The 27,751-nt window shown below is 44.7% G+C and overlaps 2 protein-coding genes across 2 annotated transcripts in view; both read right to left on the reverse strand.

The window, feature by feature from the left end:
- LOC310837711 (tripartite motif-containing protein 10-like) overlaps positions 1 to 27,751 on the reverse strand; it is a 45,448-nt gene that overhangs the window by 17,600 nt on the left and 97 nt on the right. The window lies entirely within an intron of this gene.
- Positions 115 to 27,746, reverse strand: LOC310837774 (uncharacterized protein). Its single transcript, XM_083724863.1, has 3 exons — positions 27,480 to 27,746; positions 10,128 to 10,149; positions 115 to 2,101 (listed from the first exon to the last, which is right to left on the reverse strand). Exons 1-3 carry the CDS (start codon positions 27,519 to 27,521, stop codon positions 894 to 896), a joined length of 1,272 nt encoding a protein of 423 aa, XP_083580989.1. The 5' UTR covers positions 27,522 to 27,746; the 3' UTR covers positions 115 to 893.

Consider the following 27,751-nt stretch of genomic DNA (forward strand, 5'->3'; position numbering starts at 1 on the left):
TTGCGCAACAAACACACTTCACCAAAAGACTGGGCGCTCTGCAAGAAACAAAACGACCGGGCAGGGGGGTGTCACAGACCAACCAAACTATACAGTGGAATACATGAAAATAAATCTCTTGAAAGGGATCTTTGCTTTATTGAAATTTCATGAACCCATTATCAGCAAAAACCCATTTTGAACAACAACAAAAGTAGATTATTAGTAACTGGCCCAAAGGAATCCAAAGCAGCCATATTCACAAACTGAGGAAGTGTGCGTGGGAATGATGCACTGAAGCAGGAAATCCAGATCCAGCTCTCTGTTCTGACCAATAAGCAGCATTGTGGGGAAAGTCCAGAATGCCAGATTCCAAGCTATCCAGATCAACAGTTCAAATTAAAAAAGCAAGGGTCTCCAAACAGCATGGCCCCGAAGATGGAAAACAAACACTACCAAATTCTTTTCTGCACATCCAGAGACTTGACAGTCACCGTCACTTATCAGGAACCCGGGGAACCCTGAGTGGAAAACTCCATACATTTATATGGTTATCCGCCTGTGTGAATTTGCTTATGAATATTAAGGTCTCCACTCCCTCTGGAGCTCTTTCCAGATTCCATACATCTATAATTTCCCCCGTGTGAGTTAGCTGATTTTTCCTAAGGTGTTCCTTTTCAATGAAGCTCTTTCAACATTCAATACGTTTAAATGGCTTCTTCCCAGTGTGAGTCCGTTGATGTTTTTTAAGTGATCCACTTCCACTGAAGCTCTTTCCACATTCAATACATTTATATGGTTTCTCCCCTGTGTGAGTTCGTTGATGTTTTCTAAGTGCTCCACTTTCACTGAAGCTCTTACCGAACTCCATACATTTAAATGGTTTCTCCCCCATGTGAGTTCCTTGATGCATTCTAAGGTGTCCACTTCCACTGAAGCTTTTTCCTCCATTCAATACATTTAAATGGTTTCTCCCCCGTGTGAGTTCGTTGATGTTTTCTAAGTGATCCACTTTCACTGAAGCTCTTTCCACATTCAATACATTTAAATGGTTTCTCCCCCGTGTGAGTTCGTTGATGTTTTCTAAGTGATCCACTTTCACTGAAGCTCTTTCCACATTCCGTACATTGAAATGGTTTCTCCCCCGTGTGAGTTCGTTGGTGTATTCTAAAGGTTCCACTTCTACTGAAGCTTTTTCCACATTCAATACATTTAAATGGTTTCTCCCCTGTGTGAGTTCGTTGGTGTGTTCTAAGTGATCCACTTTCACTGAAGCTCTTTCCACATTCCGTACATTGAAATGGTTTCTCCCCCGTGTGAGTTCGTTGGTGTATTCTAAAGGTTCCACTTCTACTGAAGCTTTTTCCACAATCAATACATTTAAATGGTTTCTCCCCTGTGTGAGTTCGTTGGTGTGTTGTAAAGTGTTCAATTCTACTGAAGCTCTTTCCACAGTCAATACATTCAAATGGTTTCTCCCCCGTGTGAGTTCGTTGGTGTGTTCTAAGTGATCCACTTTGACTGAAGCTCTTTCCACATTCAATACATTCAAATGGTTTCTCACCCGTGTGAGTTCGTTGATGCGTTCTAAGGTTTCCCCTTTCACTAAAGCTCTTTCCACATTCAATACATTTAAAGGGTTTCTCCCCTGTGTGAGTTCGTTGGTGTATTCTAAGTGATCCACTTTCACTGAAGCTCTTTCCACATTCAATACATTCAAATGATTTCTCCCCTGTGTGAGTTCGTTGATGTCTTCTAAGTGATCCACTTTCACTGAAGCTCTTTCCACATTCAATACATTCAAATGATTTCTCCCCTGTGTGAGTTCGTTGATGCGTTCTAAGGTTCCCACTTTCACTGAAGCTCTTTCCACATTCAATACATTTATATGGTTTCTCCCCCGTGTGAGTTCGTTGATGTCTTCTAAGTGATCCACTTTGACTGAAGCTCTTTCCACATTCAATACATTTAAATGGTCTCTCCCCTGTGTGAATTTGTTGGTGTATCCTCAGTCTTCCCCTGTGACTAAAGTTCATGCCACATTCCATGCATTTAAACTGTTTCTTTGTTCTTCCTAATGAATTCACAGGCTCCATAGAATACTGGCCGTCATCTTCCTCACCTGTTTGGGAGTAGAGGTGAGAGAATCCTGTTAAGACTTTCAAGAAAGACAAGAAAGGGACTGAACACATTCCAAACCCAATGTTCACATTCTGTTAATTTAACACTTTCCCCATTCTCCACTGTCCTCTCTATGTTACAATTTATAGCAATGCAGATGAGAAAATGGCAAGAGCAACACATGATCACTCCATTCACACTAAGTAATACAGCATCATTTTATAATGCAGATCTATGGTGGAATTGACTTATTAGACACATCTCTGTATTTTTCTTTTTCAAGTGAGGAAATGATCTCAGGTTCTAGTAGTAGTGTCAGGGCTGCCTCTAGGTCCCAGCTCACAGAGGAGCAACGCCAGGCTGATGTTATGTACAAAAGTCTTTATTGAAGTTTAATTTCCATTTCAAAGCCAGAGCGTGCAGCCCTACGTCTAAACTCTAGATCGGCGAAGTCCCGTCTGAGTCTCCTCCCCTCTGACACCAGTTTAAGATCCTAGCCCTGCTCCACCTTTTCCGCTGCTCTCTCCTCCTCTGGGTCCTCCTGCCCGCTGGGGCATTGCCCTTTCTGGACTCTTCCGACGCTGAGTCGCTTAGCTCCTCCCCCTGCCTCCGGCGGGCTTTAGGACCCGGTTCCCAACCCTCATTCTCTGCTGTCCCGCGCTCCTGTACATTTGAACTTGCCTCTCGCGCCAACCCAGTGACCTTTCTCCTAACCGTTACACTACTTCTGTCACTGCTTCCCTCTTCCGGGATACTGGCCGGATCTGACCTCCCCTCCGTTGTCCGACTCTCCGATGGAGGTGTGGTCAGCTCTGCCTCGTCTTCTCTCCCTGGTGGGGAATGCACTGGCCCCGATGCTTGGGACTCTTCCCCCCCACTCTGCTCTGGTGGGGAAGCTGGTCCTGATTTCCAACTACTGCTCTGGGAGTCCCTGCTGCCCCCTTGCTCCTGGGTCGTTCCCCTTGGGAACCCCCTACCCCTGGCCACTGGCGCCCCCTTCTGTGAATCTTCCGATTCGCTGGAGAGGCTCATGGAATCCCTCGGACCACTGTCCTCTTCTCCTACGCTCCCCTCGGATTCTTCCCCTTCGCTCTCCATTTCCCCTCTTCCCTGTGCCTCTGCTCCTGAGCCCCTGACAAGTAGTCTCTCCAATGAGTAAGAAGTAAAACTTTAGTGTTACTATGCCACATGTAACTGTAAAAATATTGCAATGTTTTAGAACATAAGAAGACCCTGTTGGATCTGGCAAAGGCCCACCAAGTCCAGCATCCTGTTCTCACAGAGGCCAACTGTTAAGATTCCTGCTCTGTGACTGCAGTCATGGGTTTGATGTCTATCACATGACGGTGTATGTTTTGACTCCACAGTGTGGGAAGTGATGAAGACAGGATGTTTGTGTTACTGTGTTCCGTGAAGTGTTTGTTCTTTCTCTTTTGCTGTTTGATGCTAGAGAGAGAGGAAGCCATGTTGCAGTGCTCTGTGTGTGTTTATATGCAAACAAAGTAGATTAGCCAAAATGCTGAGTTTCTGAGTTCTGTTATGCAAGCTGCAAACACTCTGCGGATCCCCAAGTGTGCTGATGTCTGTTGGCATCGGTCGCTGTGATGTTCGGGCAGAAGAAAGCTTTTAAAGCTCCCGAACGAACAATCAGGAGGGACAGAACATGCCAGTCAGACATGTGTCTCTGCCAGGGTCCTACTCGAGAGTAATACAAGCTCCTGACACCAACTATGGGAAACCAGCAAGCAGGATTGGAGCATAAGAGCCTTCTCTGCCCTCCTGTGCTTTCCAGAAACTGGTATTAAGAAGCATTATTGCCTAGGACCGTGAGGGCAGAGCACAGGCATCAATTTAATCCTCTTTTTCAAGCTATCCAAGTTGTTGGCCACCACTGTCTCCTGTAGGATGGGAGTCCATAGATTAAAAAAGGAGAAATGCAACCAAGAACACTTTCGGACCACAACTCAATAATTCTTGAACTAAAAGGTCAGAAAAATACTCCAATTAGAGTATCGCTAACATTTTGGGCAATAGAATGAAAGGTGTTTTAGCAGAAATAATTCATCACAATCAGTCCAGTATGTCAGATGAAGGATAACATAAGGAATATAATTGATATTATTGAATATTTGGAAGTAAGAAATGAGATAAAAGCATCCTCAATGTTTATAGATGCTGAAAAGGCTTTTGATAACGTCTCATGGGTTTTCATAGAAAAAAATGAATTTTGGGAAGCATTTGGGAGAGGAATTGATGTCATTTATTCTGAGCAACAGGCCATGCTGATTGTTAATAAGGGTTAGATACAGAAAAGTGTAAGATAACGAAAGGGACAGGACAATTATGTTCCCTATCACCATTATTATTTAATTTGGTATTAGAGGCCCTGGAGAGATAAGAGCAAAGAAATTACATAATTAGAGGAATAACAGTAGGAAATAAAACATATACCGTATTTTTCGTCCTATAGGACGCACTTTTCCCCCTCCAAAAATGAAGGAGAAATGGGTGTGCATCCTATAGGGCGAATGCAGGCTTTCGCTGAAGCCTGGAGAGCGAGAGTGCACACCGACCCCTCTCGCTCTCCAGGCTTCAGGAAGCTCTCCGCAAGCCTAGGGAGCCCGCGGCAACTCCCGCCGGGCTCCCCAGGCTTGTGGATAGCAGCCTGCATCCCGAAGCCTTGGGCGCGCTGAGCAGCACGCCCCAGGCTTCGGGCAGATATTCGCAAGCCTGGGGAGCCTGGCGGGAGCTCCCGCCGGGCTCCCTAGGCTTGCAGATAGCAGCCTGTTCTGGGGTCGGGGGAAACTCGGGCTTCCCCAGCCCCGTGCCTGGGGGGGGGCGGATTTTCCCCCCTTTATTCCCCCCCAAAAAAAAAACTAGGTGCGCCCTATAGGGCGAAAAATATGGTAAATTAAAAGCTTTTGTAGTTGACCTTGTAATCTCAAAAATATTCTACCAAAGGTGTTAGAAAAGATACAGGACTTCGGGCAGGTCATAGGCTTTAAACTAAACAAGAATAAGACTTAAGTTTTTGGTAAAAAACCTGACGGAATAAGACAAAAAGGAATTACAACAGAAAACAGAGTTACAGTAGCTATACATAACAAAGTCAAATACTTAGTTTGGTTGATAGCTAAGAATATTAATATTTTTAAACACAATTTTTATAATGTGTGGAAAGAAAGAAAAAGAGTTTTAGATCTATGGGGAAGAATGAATTTATCATTTTGGGGAAGAATCTCAGTAATAAAAAATAATGTATTGCCAAAAATGTCATTTTTATTCCAATCAGTCATGGCGATAGGCAACACAGGATGTGTTGAAAAATGGCAAAAAGACATATCTAGGTTTATCTGGCAAGGGAAGAAACCAAGGATAAAATATAAATTATTTACAGTTGTAAGAGAGAGAGGAGAGAGAGCCAGTGTGGTGTAGTGGTTAAGAGCGGTAGACTCGTAATCTGGGGAACCGGGTTCGCATCTCCGCTCCTCCACATGCAGCTGCTGGGTGACCTTGGGCTAGTCACACTCCTCTGACGTCTCTCAGTCTCTCAGCCCCACTCACCTCACAGAGTGTTTGTTGTGGGGGAGGAAGGGAAAGGAGATTGTTAGCCGCTTTGAGACTCCTTCGGGTAGTGATAAAGTGGGATATCAAATCCAAACTCTTCTCTTCTTCTTTCACCCTGCTGGATTTGAAACTTTAGTATGAAGCATCCTGTATCTGCTAGAACCGGGAATTGATTACATTGGAAAACACAGGTATTTTAGATCTGGGAGGACATTTTAAAATACCTCTAGGAGGTATTTTAGATCTGGGAGGTGCATAGAGCTTTTCAGAATCATATACAGTGGTACCTCGGGTTACAGAAGCTTCAGGTTACAGACTCCACTAACCCAGAAATAGTAGCTTGAGTTAAGAACTTTGATTCACGATAAGAACAGAAATTGTGCTCCAGCGGCATAGCAGCAGCCGGAGCCCCATTAGCTAAAGTGGTGCTTCAGGTTAATAACAGTTTCAGATTAAGAACAGACCTCCAGAACGAATCAAGTTCTTAACCTGATGCGATGAGATATGGGGCTACTTGTGCGTAAGCGTTTACACTCTCAAAGTTTTGTGATCAGTTTCAAAACTGTCCCTCTCCGTGCAGCCATCGGTGCATGGCTGCCTTAATCGCTGGCAGAATCCGTCAGTGGGCGTTTCCGGAATTTCTTCCAACATAAGAGTTCTTTGACAGAAACTCTACACCTTGCTTCTCTATGTGACAGCTTCCTGCGCAGAGTAGGCATCCCAAGGGGAGGTCCTGAGCTCTCCCCGCTGTTCTCACTGGAAGCGTCTCGGAGCCGTTCCTCCGACTCGGTTTCCGCTGAAACTCTCCCTCTCCCCCTGCTGGTTCCCTCCTCAGCATCCGAGGGTCTCCTAGCATCCTGGAGCCCCTCCACCACTTGAGGCTCCGATGGCAGCTTCCTGACACCTGAGGTACCACTATAGTAAGAAAATCAATTTTTAGGGTTTGGGAGAAGTATAAAAATTTGCTTGAGCAAATAAAAAATTGCTGGTGGCTTTCCCCCTTGAAGCAATATCTCTGTAAAAACGGAATATGAGAAGTAATTGGCCGATTTACAGAGAGCTGTTAACTGAAGATGAAAACCAACTAAAATTAAAAGATTTTGAAGAGATAAGGGAAGCTGTAACTGACTGGTTACAGTACCATCAACTAAACAATATCTTTAAGACAGACAAAAAGAAAGGTTTCAGTTATGAGATATCACAATTTCAAAAAGAACTCTTCTTAGGAAGTAACAACAAAAATCTGTCTAAAATGTATAACTTGCTCCTAGAATGGTAACAAAGAATGAACAAGTCAAATCAGTTATGATTAAATGGGCAAAGGACTAAGGACATAACATACAAATGGCAGATTGGGAAAGGCTTTGGAAAACAGATCTGGACTTTACAGCTTGTTGTACATTGAAATAAAACTATATTAAAATGATGTATCAGTGGTATTTGACTCCTAGCAAGTTATCTAAAATGTATAGAACAAATTCAAATACCTGCTGGAAATGTAAAGAGACGTGGGTACCTTTTACTATATGTGCAAATGATTCTTCAACATCAACTTTGATGGCCTGGTCATGTTGTGCGGATGCCTGATTATAATCTTCCAAAGCAACTACTCTACCCCAAACTTAAAAAGGGGAAACGTAATGCTGGTGGTCAACAAAAGTGGTTTAAAGACTGTCTCAAGACAAATATTAAAAATGTAGTATAAATACCAACAACTGGGAAATGCTTGCCTGCGAGCGCTCCAATTGGAGAACGTGTCATGGGCTTTGAGGACACTCAAACTCGGGATGCAAGGGAGAAATGTGCTAAGAGGAAGGCACGCTTGGCAAATCCACACTGTGATCAACTCCCGCCTGGAAACCAATGTCCCCTCTGTGGAAGGTCGTGTGGATCCAGAATTGGCCTCCACAGTCACTTACGGACTCATTGTTAAAACTGTGTTTGTGGAAGATACTCTTACTCAGCTATGAGTGATTGCCAAAGAGAGGAAGAGAAAAGAAAAGAAAAGAAAAGAGATGTGGTGGTCATGTAAGATAACAAAATTATTTTGGGAAATGGTATATAATGAATTGAAAAAATGTTTAAAACAACTTTTGTTAAGAAACTAGAAGCCTTTTATTAGGAATTACAGGTACCAAGATCCCAAAAGACCAGGAAAGACTATGTATGCGACAACAGCTGCATGGATGTTATTATCCCAAAAATGGAAATATGCAACAATCTTGATTAGGGAAGAATGGCAAGTCAAACTGCTAGACTCTGCCGAAATGGCAAAATTTACCACGAGACTCTGCAGTCAAGAAGATAAGGAATTTAAAAAAGAATGGGGGAAATTTATAATTTTGCCTAAGAGATTACTGCAAGCAAATCAAAACGTTAGTTGGACTTTAAGAATCACTTGTAAAGTAAAGAAGTTTATGGACAATTTAGGTAAATGAAAACTGTGGGAAATGTATCAATATTTAGTTGGCCTATATATAGAAATTTGTTGAAGGATCAAGAAGGAAAATGGAAATTAAAAGATTATGAGGAAATAAAAGATCATTTTCAGAGTTGGTTACACTACAGACAATTACATGAGATGTACAAGGAAGACAACAAGAAGGGGTTTAGTTATACAACTTCTAGATTTCAAAGGGAAGTTACAGAAGAAGTGAAGTTGCTGAACAAAGTATATAGTATCTTGCTAGAATGGGAAATGAAAGATGAGGAGGTCAAATCAGTTATGATCAAATGGGCACAAGATATAGGACATAATATACAATTTGAGGACTGGGGGAAAAGTGTGGAAAATATTTTTAAAATTTACAGACTGTTCTCTTTTGAAAGAAAACTATATGAAAATGATGTATAGATGGTATATAACACCAGTACAGATAACAAAAATGTATAAAACTGGGTTAAACACATGTTGGAAATGTAAAGAAAAAGAAAGGACTTTTTATCATATGTGGTGGGAATGTAGAGAAGTCAAAAAAATTTGGGAAATGATATATAATGAATTGAAAAAAATGTTTAAATTAACATATGTAAAAAAACCAGAAGCATTTTTGTTAGGGATTGTAGGGCAAGACCTGCCAAAAAAAAAAAAAAACTTATTTATGTATGCTACAACAATGGCAAGGGTCTTGTTAGCACAAGGATGAAAGAATGAGGAAATCCCAAGGAAAGAACAATGGCAAGAAAAATTGATGAGCTGTGCGGAATTGGCCAAATTGACATATAAACTGTGTGAAAAGAACAACAGTGACTTCAAGGAAGAATGGGAGCTTTTTACAAATTACTTAAAAAGACAACAAAATGATTTGGACTCCTTGGCAGGTTTTGAATAAACATCCACAAATTTATTAACTGAACACATGATAGATAAAGTAAGGATATGTACAATTTTATAATATGCAGAGAACGATATGTGCAAATAAATCAGAGAGGGGAGCTGAGGGAAGGCCTTGGTGGGGGGGAAAGGGAGGGAATAATGTAATTGATTATGTGGACTGATACTTTGTTATGCTGAAATTGTTTAAGAAAAATACTTTAAAAAAATAATATTTAGTTTTGAAAAAATTAATATAAGGATCCATGAAAGGAACGGGGAGATGTCATGAGATTCAGAGAATCTCATTAAATGATTATATAAATGTCTTTGATATCAACTTGTATTTGTAAAAACCACTAAAAACATTTCAAAGAAAGGGTAGTCAATAGATTAACTATGCTTCTGTTGATTCATCTTTTGTAGCCCTTAAAGACTGATACAGTGGTACCTCTTATTATGGACGCAATCCATTCCAGGGTGCTGTTTGCACCCTGAAAAGTCTGTAGAGCGCCGCTTCTGTGCATGATGCAATAGGGCGCTCCCCTGCGCATGCTCGAAGCACACGGAATGCTTCTGCACATGCGGCATTTGCAGCGTTCGCAACCCGAAAATCCACAACCTGAACCTAGTGCAACTAGAGGTATTATGGCCTAAGCTTCTGTGGGCTGCAGTCTAACAAAGTGGACTCTTGTCTAGGAAAGCTGGTGCCACTATAAACTTATGAGCCTCTTTGTTGGCTTTGTGTACTAATTTTGAAATTTGGACCAAAGTTGTATCACAGTATCTCCATGTAAGCTTAGGGATGGACAAAATTGCAGGGGTGCTATAAATTATTATCTCACTCACTCACTCACTCACTCACTTTCACACACAACCCCGGTCTGTAAGATTGGCAAGTTTACACAATTTGCTTATAATTCCTATGCCCAATGCCCAATCTTCCTATGCCCAATCCCATGTACAGAGCCTCCAGCCACAGGAATTGTGTATCATGATAATGGGTCCTTTGTCCCTAAACAAATCAAGCTGGGGAGGTGCATGCATTTATTGTGTTTGGATGCTGGTGGAGTGTACCACTCTGACCCTGTCTATAAAAAATAAAAGTAATAGAAACAATTTTAATATATGAAGTATAAATAATTACGGGAAAGCATTTCCATATCCCTCTTCACCCATTTTTCAGGATTGGTGTGCAACATCATTGTAATTGAAAACTAATAAAAAATCTGTGTGTGTGTGTGTGTATAGAAGAGTTTGGATTTGATATCCCGCTTTATCACTACCCTAAGGAGTCTCAAAGCGGCTAACATTCTCCTTTCCCCTCCTTCCCCACAATATACATATATATATATATATATATATATATATATATATATATATATATATGCTTTCGTAGATTTTCACGGGTACAGGAATGCAGGTTTTGGTGTCCTCGGGTGTCTTCCCGTGTAAAAGTTGGGGTGTCTAGGCGACGTTTCGACGAGGTCTCACTCGTCATCTTCAGGCTGGTGCTTTCGGCTTCTTGTTACTGGAACAGAGCGGGATCTCAATGTTTGAGTTCCTATAAATACTGTAGAGGGGGTGTGGTGTCTAGCCTCCAATGTTCTGGGCAGAGAGGAAGTTCCCAGGCTAGTGTGCCTTTTCTTCTTTTGTTCCTTAATTACTTGAGAGATACCTTGAGTGATTTCTTGAGTGATATCCTGAGTACCACTTAGGTGGGTCATTAGGTGTGGATTAGTTGCTAAAGTCTTTGTGTCTTGACCTCTTGAACTTTGTGAAGAGTTTTCCTGAGAAGATGGCTGTATTGCACTTAGTTGTGCTTTGGCTTGGCTTCGTGTATAGGGGCGAGCTGTGGTTTTGTGGCTTGTGTCAGCCAGATCTGTGTAGGGATTGCAGGGGGGTGCAGCATCCGGGGGTGCCACCATGGATTGGCTACTGGATGGTGTCAGTAATTCATCTGTGGAGAGGGTCTGGGTTTGGGTCTGGTGTGGTTGATTGGTGTTGGCGTTCTGTGTGCCTCTGGATCTGGTGTCAGTTTTTGTGGGGAGGGCTAATTTCCAGATGTCTGGCAAGCGGGATGTGTCGTCACGCTTGTTCATGTTGTGAGGGTGTTTCTCTATCTCGATGGCTTCCATGATTATTCTCTTGTGGTGATGTTCCGTGTTAAAGAGCAATTTGGAATCTGCAAAATTAATTTCGTGTCCTGTTTCTTTCATGTGTTGGAAAAGAGAGGAAGTTTTCATAAACTTCCTCCATAAACACAATATCAAAACAGCCTTTTGCACCAACCAAAAAATAGCCAATATCCTCAGAAACCCCAAGGATAAAATCCAGTTGGAAAACCAAGGGATCTATGAAATACCCTGCAAAGTCTGCCCAGCCACGTACATTGGACAAACAAACAGACGAATAAATGCACGTATCGCAGAACACAAGAATGCTGTCAAAAAAGAAGAAAAAACTTCCTCTCTTTTCCAACACATGAAAGAAACAGGACACGAAATTAATTTTGCAGATTCCAAATTGCTCTTTAACACGGAACATCACCACAAGAGAATAATCATGGAAGCCATCGAGATAGAGAAACACCCTCACAACATGAACAAGCGTGACGACACATCCCGCTTGCCAGACATCTGGAAATTAGCCCTCCCCACAAAAACTGACACCAGATCCAGAGGCACACAGAACGCCAACACCAATCAACCACACCAGACCCAAACCCAGACCCTCTCCACAGATGAATTACTGACACCATCCAGTAGCCAATCCATGGTGGCACCCCCGGATGCTGCACCCCCCTGCAATCCCTACACAGATCTGGCTGACACAAGCCACAAAACCACAGCTCGCCCCTATACACGAAGCCAAGCCAAAGCACAACTAAGTGCAATACAGCCATCTTCTCAGGAAAACTCTTCACAAAGTTCAAGAGGTCAAGACACAAAGACTTTAGCAACTAATCCACACCTAATGACCCACCTAAGTGGTACTCAGGATATCACTCAAGAAATCACTCAAGGTATCTCTCAAGTAATTAAGGAACAAAAGAAGAAAAGGCACACTAGCCTGGGAACTTCCTCTCTGCCCAGAACATTGGAGGCTAGACACCACACCCCCTCTACAGTATTTATAGGAACTCAAACATTGAGATCCCGCTCTGTTCCAGTAACAAGAAGCCGAAAGCACCAGCCTGAAGATGACGAGTGAGACCTCGTCGAAACGTCGCCTAGACACCCCAACTTTTACACGGGAAGACACCCGAGGACACCAAAACCTGCATATATATATATATATATATCCCTTGGAATTTAAGAGTTAATCTGCAAATGACTGCTCTGAATACATAGGTGGCCCTTGCATGCAGGAGGAGGAAGCCCCTTGCTTGCATCAGGACCCCCTGGGAGAGGCGGGGGATCCGCCCACTGCTCCCTCTGCCGCCTCCTCTGCCCTCCTGCCCTGCAAACACCCTTTGCTCTTGTTGCTCAGGGGAGAGAGGCAGGAAGAGCCTTCAAACCCATCCCTTTCCTCCTCTGCAGCCTTTTCTTGCAGTAGCCCAGTGAGAGGGGAAGGAGCTGCAGCACCTGGTTCACGCAACAGGGCTTCCTGTTTTTCCTGCTATTCTTTACATTTCTATACTGCCCTTCCCCAGCAGATCACCTGGCAGCTTACAATAGAAAAACACAGAGATGCATAGCAGAGTAAAAAATAAAAAGGAAAACGCCCCTTCCCCTGCAGTTGTGAAGGCCACATATGGTTTCATGAGCCAAATACCTGGAAGAAGAGCAATGCTTTCGCCTGGTGCCTAAAGATAAGGAAGGAAGGAAGCCGGGACACTGAGGTCCTCCTACCAGGAGTCTTCTGCTGGGGTATAAATATTAAAATTAATACTATTATTAAGGCGATCTTGGCCAGCAATTCCCACCCCTCTCCCCTTTCCCGCCTCCTTCCCTGCAACTCCCTTTGCACCAGATCCCTTTGCAGGAGGCTTCTCTCTCTCTCTCTCTTTCCCCAGCGCAACCTCCCCCCACTCCGCCTTCAAGGACCCCTTTAAGAAAACAGCTCCCTTTCCTCCCTTCTCTTCTTCCCGCCCGGATCTTGTGCAGGGCCGCCTCTCCCCGTTGGGGGCTTCTCATCCTGGACCCCCTCGCAAAGCCCCTTCCCTCCTTCCCCGCCATTGGCTTTGCATTCACCCGAAATCCCAGGCAGCGGGGGCGGGAATGGGAGCCCCCGCGTGGGAGGCAGGGAGTGAGGGCGCTTAATTAGGAGGCTTGATTAGGAAGAAGCCCCCTCCTCCGCCTCCGCAGGATGCAGCCCCCCTTCCCGCCTCCTCACCTCCTTCCTTTGCAAGCCCGGAGGTTCCGCCTCTTGTCTGTTATTTGATAAATGGGGGAAGGAAAACCACCCAAGCAATGGAGATAAGAGGGAGGGAACGTGTGCATAGGGAATATAAGCTCATTCTTTGCCCCAGCTGGACTGTGCCTGCTTTGGCTCTCAGCTCTTGCAAGAATATATTGTCCTCACTGCTTCACCAGTTTTGCTCAGATTGCATTTTAAGGAGCAAGTTCAAGGGTCTTGTTATAGGAAAATCCTTGGGCTCAAATGGATTACCAAACAAAGACGCCAGCCAGGAATATAGGAGCAAAGCAGCAGCCAGGAGGCCGGATCTTTATTTTTAAAAAACTATTGCAAACAGGACTTCCACCCACCACCAGGAAGGAAGCCCAGAGCAAAGCATGGCTCCCACTTTGATCAGTTTTAGAGAGATACCCACAACACCCCTAAAATTACATCATGGATACATTACAAATTACGTCACAAATTGGGAGGGTCTGGCGACAGAAACCTGAGCATCAGGGCTTGCCCCCCCCTTCCACTGACCTCCACCATACACTCATCAAGTGATGCAAAAGAGAGATTTACATTTCCCTGTTTCCCAGTCAAGTTAATCACACCCTTTTGTCTTGATCTGGGTTTGCTATTGTTTCTGGAATGGCTACCTGTCCCGCACTCAGGTATCAGGATGCCAGAGATTATATCACTCAGGCAGAGGGGCTGCTGAGTACATGGGCTCACACTTCAGAGATTACGGCTGCCCTCACTCATGTCCCAAGCTCCTCCCTTGGCAGCCATTTCCTTCCTGAACAGATCAATGTTGGAATGGTGTAAATCCGACACTCAAGTGATTCTATATGAATTTCTGAAGTTTTCCCAGTGAGCCAGAACATAGATACAGTGGTACCTTGGGTTACATACGCTTCAGGTTACATACACTTCAGGTTATAGACTCCGCTAACCCAGAAATAGTACCTCGGGTTACAAACTTTGCTTCAGAATGAGAACAGAAATTGTGCTCCGGCGGTGTGGCGGCAGCAAGAGGCCCCATGAGCTAAAGTGGTGCTTCAGGTTAAGAACAGTTTCAGGTTAAGAAGAAACCTCTGGAACGAATTAAGTACTTAACCCGAGGTACCACTGTACAGTGGTGCCCCGCAAGACGAACGCCTCGCAAGACGAAAAACCCGCTAGACGAAAGGGTTTTCTGTTTTGGAGGCGCTTCGCAAAACGAATTTCCCTATGGGCTTGCTTCGCAAGAAGAAAGCCCATAGGGAAATCTCCGGGGACCTCTTTTAAATGCTAGCGTTGGGGAGCAAAGCCTTCCCCCCCCTCCAGCCTTCAGAAGAGGTCCAGGAAGGCCGGCGGGGGCCGAAAGGCTTTGCTCCCCACCGCCAGCATTTTAAAAGCAGTCCGGGATAGCAGGGAAGCGCTTCCCGCTATCCCGGATGGCTTTTGAAGGCAGGCGGGGGGAGCAAAGACTTTTGCCCCCCGAGGTCCTGGACCTCTTCCGAAGGCGGGCGGGGGGCAAAAGTCTTTGTCCCCCCTGCCTGCCTTCAAAAGCCGTCCGGAGGCTTTTAAATCGCCCGGGACAGTCCCGGGGCGATTTAAAAGCCCCCTCGACGGCAGGCAGGGGGGACAAAGACTTTTGCCCCCCGCCTTCGGAAGAGGTCCTGGACCTCTTCCGAAGGCGGGTGGGGGGCAAAAGTCTTTGCTCCCCCCCCCGCCTGCCTTCAAAAGCCGTTGGAGGCTTTTAAATCGCCCGGGACAGTCCCGGGGCGATTTAAAAGCCCCCGGATGGCTTTTGAAGGCAGGCAGGGGGGAAGAAAGACTTTTGCCCCCCGCCCGTCTTCAGAAGAGGTCCGGCGGGGGGCAAAAGTCTTTGCTCCCCCCTGCCTGCCTTCCCGGGAGAGTGGAGAAACGCAGCGCTGCGTTTCTCCGCTCTCCGGGAAGGCGGGGGGGGAGCAAAGACTTTCGCCCCCCGCCGGCCTTCAGAAGAGGTCGGGGGACAGACTGTCCCGGGACCTGGTCTGAAGGCGGTTTCCATAGGAACGCATTAATTGATTTTTAATGCATTCCTATGGGAAACCGTGCTTCGCAAGACGAAAAACTCGCAAGACGAAAAGACTTGCGGAACGAATTAATTTCGTCTTGCGAGGCACCACTGTAAATTTATCAGTGAATTGTTATGTGCAGCAGAGGCCCTTTGAATAGATAGGAAAAACTGTAATGAAGTGTTTTGTGGGGACATTTGCAGAAGTGATTGTGTTGATTCAGGTAGTCGGTGTGTTTGTGTATGATGTCTGCTGAAGGGGCAACCCGCCCGCCCTACCCATCTCCTGGACAGAAGTCTCCCTGTTTACATTATAGGAAGGGAACACTCTCTCTCTGGCTTATTGCACATTCATTACACACAGTGTCTTTTGCAGTGTCCTGTATTTGTTATGTACTGAAGTTCTCACCCTGGGCCAGCAGGGGGATACTGTAGATAGTTTTCACTCAGGTTCACGTCAGTTATTTTATGTGGGAAACCCTGGGTTGTTGCTGCTACAATGTTGACAGCCGGCTGCCTATAAAAGCAGGCCGGCTGAGCTGTTTGCTGTTCAGTTCTGTCCAGCTTACAAATAAAGAGCTGCTCTGGAGAAATCGCTGTGTCGTCTGCTATTCTCCTCACATACACAGAGACACAGGAACATTGAACAGGGATTTGCAGCAGCAGCAGCAGCAGCTGCCAGACAGACTAACTGCCAAAGAATTCCTCACATGCAACCCCTCCCATGAATCTTTTTAAGGGAACCATGTACTTTCAGTACGTGCTGAATGTACACTACGGATGTGAAATAAATATTCTCTGTGGGAAGTACTGAGAAAAAGTGGAGGGAAATTTTAATACGTAAGGACAGAGGGGTAGTTCCTAGCTTCATTTTCTGTCGTGAAAAATAAAGCAAAATATTTAAAAAGCAACCCCTTTTTTCCAGTGCTTGCTTTTAAAGCAATAAAGATGCAGATACTCACCATGGAATTGTTACAGTAAGTGCCATACTTTGAACAGTTGGGGAATGTTGTGGATGTTTGTGTACCCCCGGAAAAAGCCCCACTTTTGTTTAAAGCAGCATAATTGCACAGGGGGTGGAAGACGATTGGCTCTGTCCAGTTATACCTGTATGCAGCTGTTATAATAAAAATACTGCTCCCTTTCCCTTAAGGTAAAGGTACATCTACTTCTGCTTCATTGACTATGCAAAAGCCTTTGACTGTGTCAACCACAGCAAACTATGGCAAGTTCTTCAAGAAATGGGAGTGCCTGATCACCTCATCTGTCTCCTGAGAAATCTCTATGTGGGACAAGAAACTACAGTTAGAACTGCATATGGAACAACTGATTGGTTCAAAATTGGGAAAGGAGTACGGCAAGGCTGTATATTGTCTCCCTGGTTATTTAACTTATATGCAGAATTCATCATGCGAAAGGCTGGACTGGATGAATCCCAAGCCGGAATTAAGATCGCCGGAAGAAATATCAACAACCTCAGATATGCAGACGACACAACCTTGATGGCACAAAGTGAGGAGGAATTATATAACCTTTTAATGAGGGTGAAAGAGGAGAGCGCAAAATATGGTCTGAAGCTCAACATCAAAAAAACAAAGATCATAGCCACTGGTCCCATCACCTTCTGGCAAGTAGAAGGGGAAGAAATCTAGGCAGTGAGAGATTTTACTTTTTTGGGCTCCATGATCACTGCAGATGGTGACAGCAGTCACAAAATTAAAAGACGCCTGCTCCTTGGGAGAAAGGTGATGGCAAACCTAGACAGTATCTTAAAAAGCAGAGACATGACCTTGCCAGCAAGGTATAGTTAAAGCCATGGTTTTCCCAGCAGTGATGTATGGAAGTGAGAGCTGGACCATCAAGAAGGCTGATCGCCGAAGAACTGAGGCTTTTGAATTATGGTGCTGGAGGAGACTATTGAGAGTCCCATGGACTGCAAGAAGATCAAACGTATCCATTCTTAAGGAAATCAGCCCTGAGTGCTCACTGGAAGGACAGATCGTGAAGCCACCTCATGAGAAGAGAAGACTCCCTGGAAAAGACCCTGATGTTGGGAAAGATGGAGGGCACAAGGAGAAGGGGACAACAGAGGACGAGATGGTTGGACAGTGTTCTCAAAGCTACAAACATGAGCCTGACCAAAATGCGGGAGGCGGTGGAAGATAGGAGTGCCTGCCGTGCTCTGGTCCATGGGGTCATGAAGAGTTGGACATGACTAAACGACTAAACAACAAAAGGTAAAGGGACCCCTGACCATTAGGCCCAGTCGTGACCGAGGGAGCCGGCGTACAGCTTCTGGGTCATGTGCCCAGCATGACTAAGCCGCTTCTGGCGAACCAGAGCAGCGCCGTTTACCTTCCCGCCAGAGCGGTACTTATTGATCTACTTGCGCTGGCGTGCTTTCGAACTGCTAGGTTGGCAGAAGCAGGGACCGAGCAACAGGAGCTCACCCCGTCGCAGGGATTTGAACCGCCGACCTTCTAATCGGCAAGTCCTAGGCTCTGTGGTTTAACCCACAACGCCACCCACCTCCCCTTTCCCTTATGGGGTATCTAAAAGCCCATATAGAGTCCTTAAGTAAGTCCTCTATCAGTAGGAGAAAATAACAGAGGCTGTTATGAGAATTATAAGCTCTAAGATATAAAATAAATGCTCATAAATGTACCAGGCAAACACATACATAAATATATATAACTGACATTTAATTCCAGCAAGCTGGTCTCTGACCGTCATAATAAAATATTATTATTATTATTATTATTATTATTATTATTATTATTATTATTATTAACAGAGGCCAACCAGAGACTATTCAGAAGCAAAGCAGCTAGTAAGCATGATCTTTATTTAACTGTTGCAACAGGGTCCCCCACACGCCACATGCAGGGAGGGAGGAGAGGAACCTAGAACAATGGTGTGCAAGCTCTTATATAGACATTTGAAAATTGCCTCCTCTGTAGCTCAAGACCACCCCCCAAAAAATCATACATACATCACAGAAGGGGCGGTCTACATTAGAAAATCTGTCTGCCAGGATACCTGATAATGGTCACTGATTGCTTTTACCTGGGCATCCTGGCCATTTTTTGTGACGGTTAATACTTTAGTTCCTGAATCCAGGTCACAGGCTCACCCTGTTCATACACAGATACACTCTTAAGACAGGATTTGTGAGCAAAGAGACAATGGAGAGGCTTTCCCATTTCCTTCCTCCTTGCAGAGAAACATTTGAAGTCAATTTGGAAGAGACAAAATGGTTTCAGGATTGCTCACCTGTACTATTTCAGACACTTCATTTATGTACTTATGTATGTGTTTGGCCTTGTAAATTTATGAACATATTATATATAGATATAGATGATATAGATATAGATGATATACAGTAGATATAGATGACCTTAGAATTCCTATAACACAACTATGTACACAAGAACTCTGTAGCAATGACCCCAGTAGCACATGGAGTCTCCCAGGGATCTTCCCCAGAGGGAGTCAATTGCTCTGTAAAAAAAAGGAGTCTGTCACCAAGATCAGGTAAAACCACAAGTTGTTTTCAAAACACGGCTGCACAGCCAACTCCCCAGCTCTTGCTGTAAAGAGGAAGGGCCCTGCTCTGTTTACATCATAGATACTTCATACCCTAAGCCTGTCCGAATTTCCCTCCTACAAATCTCCTTTTGATCAGGAGACTACAGTTCACAGACTTCCCAGTTCGCCTACTTTATATTCTCCCCTTGATATTTATATTGCTTTCACGCACACAGCAACCCTGCGAGGGAGGTTTCGCATAAAGATGGTGACCAGCTTTAAGTCACCCAATCAGCTTCACGACTGAGGAGGGATTTGAATTGTCCCCGGCATTTGTGGACCTAGATCCTTGGACTCCAGCTCCCATGAGCCCCAGCCAGCGTGGCCAATGGCCAAGGAAGATGTGAGTTGCAATATGACATCATCTGGAGGGGCCACAGGTTACCCAACAGGTCCATTTTCAGCGCCTTGACCCTCTCCTCGCGCAGCTGCCCTTGGAACTCCTCATACTGGATGTGCTTCGTCCTGTAGTGTCTCTGCAGGGTGGTCTTCTTCAAGACGGAGAGGGGCTCACCACAAATGAGGCACACGGGCATGCCTTTCAGCTCCACAAAGAAATAGTTGTGTGTCCATCTTTTTTGAAAACGCAGTACTCCAAATCTATCTTCCTCTTCTTGTGCGACGGCATTGCAACCAAATGATCTAACAAAGAAACAGGTGGAGCGGTTAACTGGATTTCTTCCAGGGTGAGGGGAGTGATGATATAATTATAATCAAGAGAAAATACTGGAAACCAAGGCTCCACAACCACCATCTTGTGCTTCAGCCCCCTTCAGCCTTATTAGTGGGAGAGGAAGGCCTGCTGATGACATCCTTCCATGGTAGGATTAAAAACTCAGATATCTATCAGTTAATTGCTAAATGGTCACCACAATGGAATGCCGAGGTGCCATTTTTTACTTTTGGCAATGAAATTATCATTATCATTATTTATTTCATTTCTATACCGCTTTATATTTTAAAGAAAAAGCCTCAAAGGGCTTCACAACACATCAAATAAAACAAATAAAAAAATAAAAACCAATTCAAGCTTCAAGGGAAATATTTCAGATCCTTCTTCTCCCCCTCTCCTCGTGTGGGTTCTCCCGTGTGTCAGGAGAGAGGGGCTACCTGTCTGAAGCTCTAACTGCAGTCAGGGCAATGGGAAGGTTTCTCTCACCTGTGTGGATTCTGACCCCCAAGCTCTCCCTGCACTCAGAGCACCTGTATGGCTTCTTCCCCATGTGGATCCTTTTGTGTGAAGTGAGCAACGATTTCCAGCCAAAGCTCTTCCTGCCCTCGGAGCACCAGTACAGCTTCTCTCCTGGGAAAGCCCCCTTGCACACAGTGAGCTCCTCAAGGCTTTCCCACACAGGCTGCAGTGATTGGGGTCAGGGCCATAGTTAGGGGACAGCGAGGAAAGCCCCCACTAGGGGCACAGGTGAGGAGGGCCCCCCCAAAAGCAGCTAAAAAATATGTCAGTAATATGTCCATAAATAAAAATTTCGATGATCCCCTGATAAGAAAAAGTTTTAAATAGAGGGTATTTATATGTTACCCGGGGGCCCTGCAACACAGCCGCTCGGAACAGAAAAGGGATTGGGGTGTGGAGGGGGGTGTCGCCCAGAAGAGAAGCGGCTCTGGCCCAGCAGAAGCCCACCCTCCCCTCCCTCTCGGCAGCCTGACCAAGAGGGCAAGTTGAGGTTGAGGGCAGTGCGCGTGAGGGAAGGCAAGAAGGTGCATGGGTCTCTCTCTCTGTGTGTGAGTGGGTATCCAAGTGGAGGGATGGTGGAGGGAGCCAGCCCAGCACCAGGCTTCAGAGGTTCCTTTCGTTAGTGGAATGAGAGGGTTGCTCCCTCTGCCGCTGCTGCTGCCAACACAACACACGAAGGCAGCAAAGGCAGCAGCTGGCAATTTATTGTATATAGGCTCTACCACTCGAGCTGTGGGGGTTCGGATTGGTGAACACCGATCATGTATTAATAATGCTAATTTGGAGGCAAAGTGCCTGCAGCTCTTTCAGCCAGTTGAACTTTCTGAGCTCTTTTCAAAGGCAGCCCATGTAGAGTGTGTTAAACTAACTCCTACGCAATGTGGCGCCAGACTGCTTTCTTTTTTTGTAATTATCTGTTTGTTTTAAATTCTGTAGCTTAAATTCTCTTGATGCTTGTTTTTTTGAGAAGGGCCTCTTACGGTCACAAAGCAATGATTTTCAGGGCAGCTCCATAACACTGATTGTGCCCTCACACTGCCCCTTTTTGTGTGGGGATTTGGATCTAGAAAAGGAGCAGACAGGGAAAGGTTAAGCAGAATCCCCCCCCCCCCGGGGTCACCCTTAGGTGTGCTGAGCCTTCATCTGCTTCATGACTCCACCTTGCATGAGAAAGAAGGATGGAGCTGCAGGAAACAGGAAGTGGTCCTTCAACCAGCCAGGACATCTCACCATCACAGACAGATCCAGTCTCCTGCTGGGGAGTCAAGAGTGGCCCTGGGATGGCAGAGAGAGGAGGGGAAGGGCCCAGCAACAGAAGGGAAGGCAGGGCTCCAAATGCTCCCTTGGACCCCTTCCTTGACACCAAGGGGAGCTCCTCTTCTGGGGCTGAAAGCATTGCCGTGGAGGTTTCATTTTTGTCATGATTGCAAGGGAAGGAGGGAAGGTAACCCCCCCCCCCCAAACACAAAGAACTGAATGAAAAAAGCCCTGTTCTGAGCAATTAGCTGCTGGAGAGCATAATGTGGGGTTTAGCTGTGATACTCACCTGTCTCCCTGGAGGAGTCTTTTCTTGAGGTCAGGGAGTTGGGGAGTAACATGAAGTTCCCAGGTTACATTTCCTTCTGGTCAGCTATTCCAGCTCTTGTCTCCTCCCCATTTCTTTATGGAGGGGCAAAGGCTATGCACTTTGTATAGATGCAACTATAACCAACAACTGGCGTCTTCTAGGTGCACTGAGCTTCCCCCCCTTCCGCCTTCTCTCCTCCAGATATAATACAGATTCCCTCAGCATCGTACCCCACCTTCCAGAAGGCAAATATATATGGTTGTTTATTTAGGACATACTTATCAGCAGTGATAAATATGACATTAATTGGTTACTGAACAACAGCTTCAATGCTGTCAACATGAGCTTTGTCTGAGGTTTCAGACATATACATTTTGTTCAAGAAAGATGCAGAAAATACTTTTCCTTTTTGATTCTGGGCACTTGACTTCTCCCATCCTGCTACCATCATGGCAGACATTTGGGGGTGAGATCCAGGGCCCCCTCAGCAGCAGCAGCAACAACAGATGGAGCCCCCACAAACATTTGTCACATCTTGAAGGGGTTTTTTATTAAAAACAAACAAAAGGCTTTTCCTTAGGCTCTCATAGCCCTGAAATTAGCTCTTGAAAAAGAGAGGGTTGCCAAACATCATGGCCTCCAAGAATGAAAACAAACACTTCCAAATTCTTTTTTGCACCCCCAGAGACAGGGCTCAGCAACCTTTTAAAGTCGAGGGCCAGATCACTGTCCTCAAACCTCACCACGGGATGGAGTATGCGTGCGCATTCTTTCGTTACTACACGATGCAAAGATTAAACCAAAAAATAATAAAGTTCTGAAGGTCCCAGTTCTGCACCGCAGCATATCTGTTCCGTTCTGAGAGACCCTCCCAGGGTTCTGGGGTGTATGAAGCCTTGATTCCCTGTTTTTAACTCCGCTACCGAATGCAGCGAGCGGTTCCTTCTGCAAGACGCGTGTTCTCCGCTCTCCTGTATTGGAGGGGAAGATGCTTTCGGAAGCAGAGTTAAAAACAGGTAAACAAGGCTTCATACACCCCAGAACCCTGGGAGGGTGTCTCAGAACGGAACCACTCGCTGCGGCGGCAGGAGCAGTGAGCCAGTTGAGGGCCAGAGAGGGGCTGCCTTAAATGGCGGCTGTCGAGCAACCAGGCTGGCACAAACAAAGCCCAGGCCCTTTCCTGGAAAGAACTCTGCAACCAATCAGAGGGAAACAATGCTGCTGGCACCAATCAAAGGCTGGCCCCCTTCCTCTGCAGGGCGGGGGAGAAGCCAGAAGGGAGGGAGGAGGCGCCACCGTCAGGAAGAGAAAAAGAGAGAGAAAAATGGTGCAGCCCAAACTATATGAATCAGAAACATGATGCGATTTCTGGACCTTCCGTGGGCCGGATCCAGAACCCATTCGGGCCGGAACCAGCCCGTGGCCCTTAGGTTGCTGACCTCTGTCCAGAGACTTCACAACCATCTTCGCTTCCTAGGAACTCTGGGAACTGTAGTTCTGGGAGGAACCTCTCAGAGGTTTCTGAGCCTCCTCAGCCAACTACAATTCCCAGAAATGCTGGACCAAGGCCTTTAGCCACAGCCCTGACCAAATAACGGAGCTCTCTCTTCTCTCCCTCTCCACCTCCCACATTCACAACAAATCAGTCTCCCACTCCTCAGTCCCTTTCACTAACCTCCCCTAGCCCTAATTCTTCCACATTCCTTTAAAACATTTCTGTGAACTAAGGAACACAAAAAACACCCTCACTGGTCACCTTCCACAGGTCAAAAGCCAATGCAGAAAATATTTAATAAAAACAGCTCTAAACAGGTACACAAGAGCACAGAAAAAAGGAGATGAGTTTCAAAAGCAATACCAAATGAACATTTAACACAGAGACCTTTCATTCAGCTGGAAAATGCTATCAGTAAAAAGGTCTTCAATGGGTTATGCAAAGTTCAAGTAATGAGCGCCTGGAATACTGATCTACAAGACAAGGGCAGCCCATCATTTTGGCAGTGAAAGGCGGACCTGAAAACTAAACAGATTCAACACACACCTTGAGCATTCCAGATTCACACTCCCTCCCTGTTTATCTAGGAAAAAGTTGCCACTTATTTTGTACATTTAGTATATATGACCTTCATTACTTTTATACATACATATGTGTATACAAATTTAAGTACAAACACTAAAACATCATTCCATGCATTTACATCTGATTTCCCCCTTTATGAGTTTCTTGGTGTAAGTAGTGAACCCTGAGTGGAAAACTCCATACATTTATATCATTTCCCTAGTGTGAATTTGCTAATGAATATTAAGGTCTCCACTCCCTCTGAAGTCCTTTCCACATTCAATACACCTGTAGTTTTCATTGTGTGTGAGTTAGCTGATGTCTTCTAAGGTGTCCACTTTGACTGAAGCACTTTCCACATTCAATACATTTAAATGGTTTCTCCCCCGTGTGAATTTGTTCATGTACTTTAAGTGCTCCGTTATGACTGAAGCTCTTTCCACACTGCATACATTTAAATGGTTTCTCTCCCGTATGAGTTCGTTGATGTATTCTAAGTGTTTCACTACGACTCAAGCTCTTTCCACATTCAATACATTTAAATGCTTTCTCTGGTTTGTCCCCTGTGTGAGTTTGTTGATGTCTTCTAAGTGTTCCACTACGACTGAAGCTCTTTCCACATTCAATACATTTAAATGGTTTCTCCCCAGTGTGAGTTCTTTGATGTATTCTAAGGAATTCATATCGACTGAAGCACTTTCCACATTCAATACATTTAAATGGTTTCTCCCCCGTGTGAATTTGTTCATGTACTTTAAGTGCTCCGTTATGACTGAAGCTCTTTCCACACTGCATACATTTAAATGGTTTCTCTCCCGTGTGAGTTCATTGATGTATTCTAAGTGTTTCACTACGACTGAAGCTCTTTCCACATTCAATACATTTAAATGGTTTCTCCCCTGTGTGAGTTCGTTGATGTATTCTAAGAGTTTCATATCGACTGAAGCACTTTCCACATTCAATACATTTAAATGGTTTCTCCCCCGTGTGAATTTGTTCATGTACTTTAAGTGCTCCGTTATGACTGAAGCTCTTTCCACACTGCATACATTTAAATGGTTTCTCTCCCGTGTGAGTTCGTTGATGTATTCTAAGTGTTCCACTATGACTGAAGCTCTTTCCACATACAGTACATTTAAATGGTTTCTCTCCTGTGTGAGTTCGTTGGTGTATTCTAAGTGATCCACTTTCACTGAAGCTCTTTCCACATTCAATACATTTAAATGGTTTCTCTCCCGTGTGAGTTCGTTGGTGTATTCTAAGGATTTCATATCGACTGAAGCACTTTCCACATTCAATACATTTAAATGGTTTCTCCCCCGTGTGAATTTGTTCATGTACTTTAAGTGCTCCATTATGACTGAAGCTCTTTCCACACTGCATACATTTAAATGGTTTTTCTCCTGTATGAGTTCCTTGATGTATTCTAAGATGTCCATTTTGAATGAAGCTCTTTCCACATTCAATACATTTAAATGGTTTCTCCCCTGTGTGAGTTTGTTGGTGTATTCTAAGGTGTCTACTTTGACTGAAGCTCTTAACGCACTCCATACATTTAAATGGTTTCTCTCCTGTATGACTTCGCTGATGACTTTTAAGTGTGCCACTTCGACTGAAGCTCTTTCCACATTCAATACATTTAAATGGTTTCTCCCCCGTGTGAGTTCGTTGATGTATTCTAAATGCTCCACTTTCACTGAAGCTCTTTCCACATTCAATACATTTAAATGGTTTCTCCCCCGTGTGAGTTCGTTGATGTCTTCTAAGATTTCCACTTTTGCTGAAACTCTTTCCACATTCAATACATTTAAAATGTTTCTTCCCCGTGTGAGTTTGTTGGTGTATTCTGAGGGCTCCACTTTGACTGTAGCTCTTTCCAAATTCAATACATTTAAATGGTTTCTCCCCTGTGTGAGTTTGTTGGTGTATTCTAAGTTTTCCACTTCGACTGAAGCTCTTTCCACATTCCGTACATTCAAATAGTCTCTCTCCTTTGTGAGTTTGTTGTTGTATCCTCAATTTCTTTGTTCTTTCGCATAAATTCACAGGTGGCTCCATAGAATTCTGACTTTCATCTTCCTCACCTGTTTGGGAGTCTGGGAGGAAAGAGAATCCTGTTAGACTTTCAAGAAAGACAAAAAGGGAACTGAACACCTGTCAATCCCAGTCTGCACCTTCTCTCATTGTAACACCTTCATTCTCCACTATCCTCTCGAGGTTCCAAATTTTACGAAAGCTAATAATGGCAAGATAATAGCAAGAGCAATACATGATCACTCCATTCACACTTACTAAGGCATCTTCATTTTATAATACAGATCTATGCTGGAACTGGTTTATTAGACACATCTCTATTTCTCTTTCTCAAGTGAATGATCTCAGGCTAAAGTAAGAGTATTTCCCTTGTGAAATAAATAAAACTTAAGTGCTACATGTAACTGTAAAAATATTGCACTATGTTGGAACCTAAGAAGAGCCTGCTGGATCAGGCAAAGGCCCACCTAGTCCAGCATCCTCTTCTCACAGAGGCCAACCAGATGCCTGTGGGAAACCGGCAAGCAGGATTGGAGCACAAGAGTCTTCTCTGCCTTCCTGTGCTTTCCAGAAACTAGTATTAAGAAGCATTATTGCCTAGACCGCGAGGGCAGAGCAGAGACGTCAGTCTTATCCTTTTTTTCAAGCTATCCAAGTTGCTGTCCGTCACTGTCTCCTGTAGGATAGATTCCATAAATGAACTATGCTTCTGTTTATTCATCTTTTGCAGCCCTTAAAGGCTGATAAATGTATTATTGCCTAAGCTTCTGTGGGCTGCAGTCTGACAAAGTGGACTCTTGACCAGGAAAGCTGGTGCCACTATAAACTTCTGAGTCTCTTTGTTGGCTTTGTGTACTTATTTTCAAATTTGCACCAAGGTTGTACCACAGTATCTCCATGGAAGCTTAGGGACGAACAAAATTACAGGGTGTCAGCTCCGTGAATCTCAAGCCTCTCGTGCCTCCGCTGACAGAGCCTGAGAACGCAAGAGATGTGATTCGGTTGGAATGTGAAGCACTGGAGGAGCAGCCAAGCTGCAGCAGGAGGAAAGAACAAAGAGCAGGAAGAGGGGGTGACGGGGGTGGGGGCACAGTTATCTCCAATTTGAGGTCTGACACAGAGACCCTGGAAATAGCCTGTCCAAAAAATCGTAGGCTCGAGAGAATCTGCGAGAGGAGGGGAAAAGAAAGCGAAAGTGGGGGCTTCTTTGCTGGAGGACTCGGCAACTGCAAGCTGGAATGAACAGGCTGAAGACTGAGCTCCACAGTGATTTGTGAGTTTGAGCAATAAACCTGAGATAATTACTACTGGAGTTGTCTCGCGTCTGTGCGGGAGAACCAAGGGGCGCTAAAATTATTATCCCACTCACTCACTCTCACAAACAACCCCAGTCTGTAAGATTGGCAAGTTTACACAATTTGCTTATAATACCAGACACTCTTGGACTTTATATGCCCAATCCTAAGTGTAGAGCCTCCAGCCACAGGAATCGTGTATCATGATAACTGGTCCTTTGTCCCTTAAGCCCACCAAACTGGGGAGGTGCATGCATTTATTGTGTTTTGATGCTGGTGGAATGTATCATTCTGACTCTGTCTATAAAAAATAAAGGTAATAGAAACCATTTAAATACATTAATTATAAATAATTATGGGAAACATTTCCATTCCCCTTCACCCATTTTTCAGGATTGGTGTGCAACATCATTATCATCAATTATTCCTGCCATGGAAATAACACCTAAGATTTCAAAGCCTGGAGGAAGAAAATCTGCCCCCACTACTTTAGAAAAAAGATTCAAGAAACAAAGAGATACTCCGGAGAAGGCCTCACCCCTTCCTTCTTCCTGTCAGGAACTTCCTTCCATTTGTCTCCTCTCCATCTTTTCCTCTTTCTCCCTCCACCATCCATCTATCCCTGTCCCCATCTCCTCCCCCCTGGAA

The sequence above is a fragment of the Podarcis gaigeae genome (genome assembly GCF_964106915.1).
Source record: "Podarcis gaigeae genome assembly, chromosome: 2".
Classification (NCBI taxonomy): domain Eukaryota; kingdom Metazoa; phylum Chordata; class Lepidosauria; order Squamata; family Lacertidae; genus Podarcis; species Podarcis gaigeae.

Coding starts and splice junctions, on each gene's coding strand:
- LOC310837774 (XM_083724863.1), bottom strand. CDS start 27,521: ATGATAATGATGTTGCACACCAATCCTGAAAAATGGGTGAAG. Junction 10,150..27,479: donor ATCCTGAAAAATGGGTGAAG/GGGAATGGAAAT, acceptor AAATGGGTGAAG/AGGGATATGGAAATGCTTTC. Junction 2,102..10,127: donor GGATATGGAAATGCTTTCCC/GTAATTATTTAT, acceptor ACTCCCAAACAG/GTGAGGAAGATGACGGCCAG.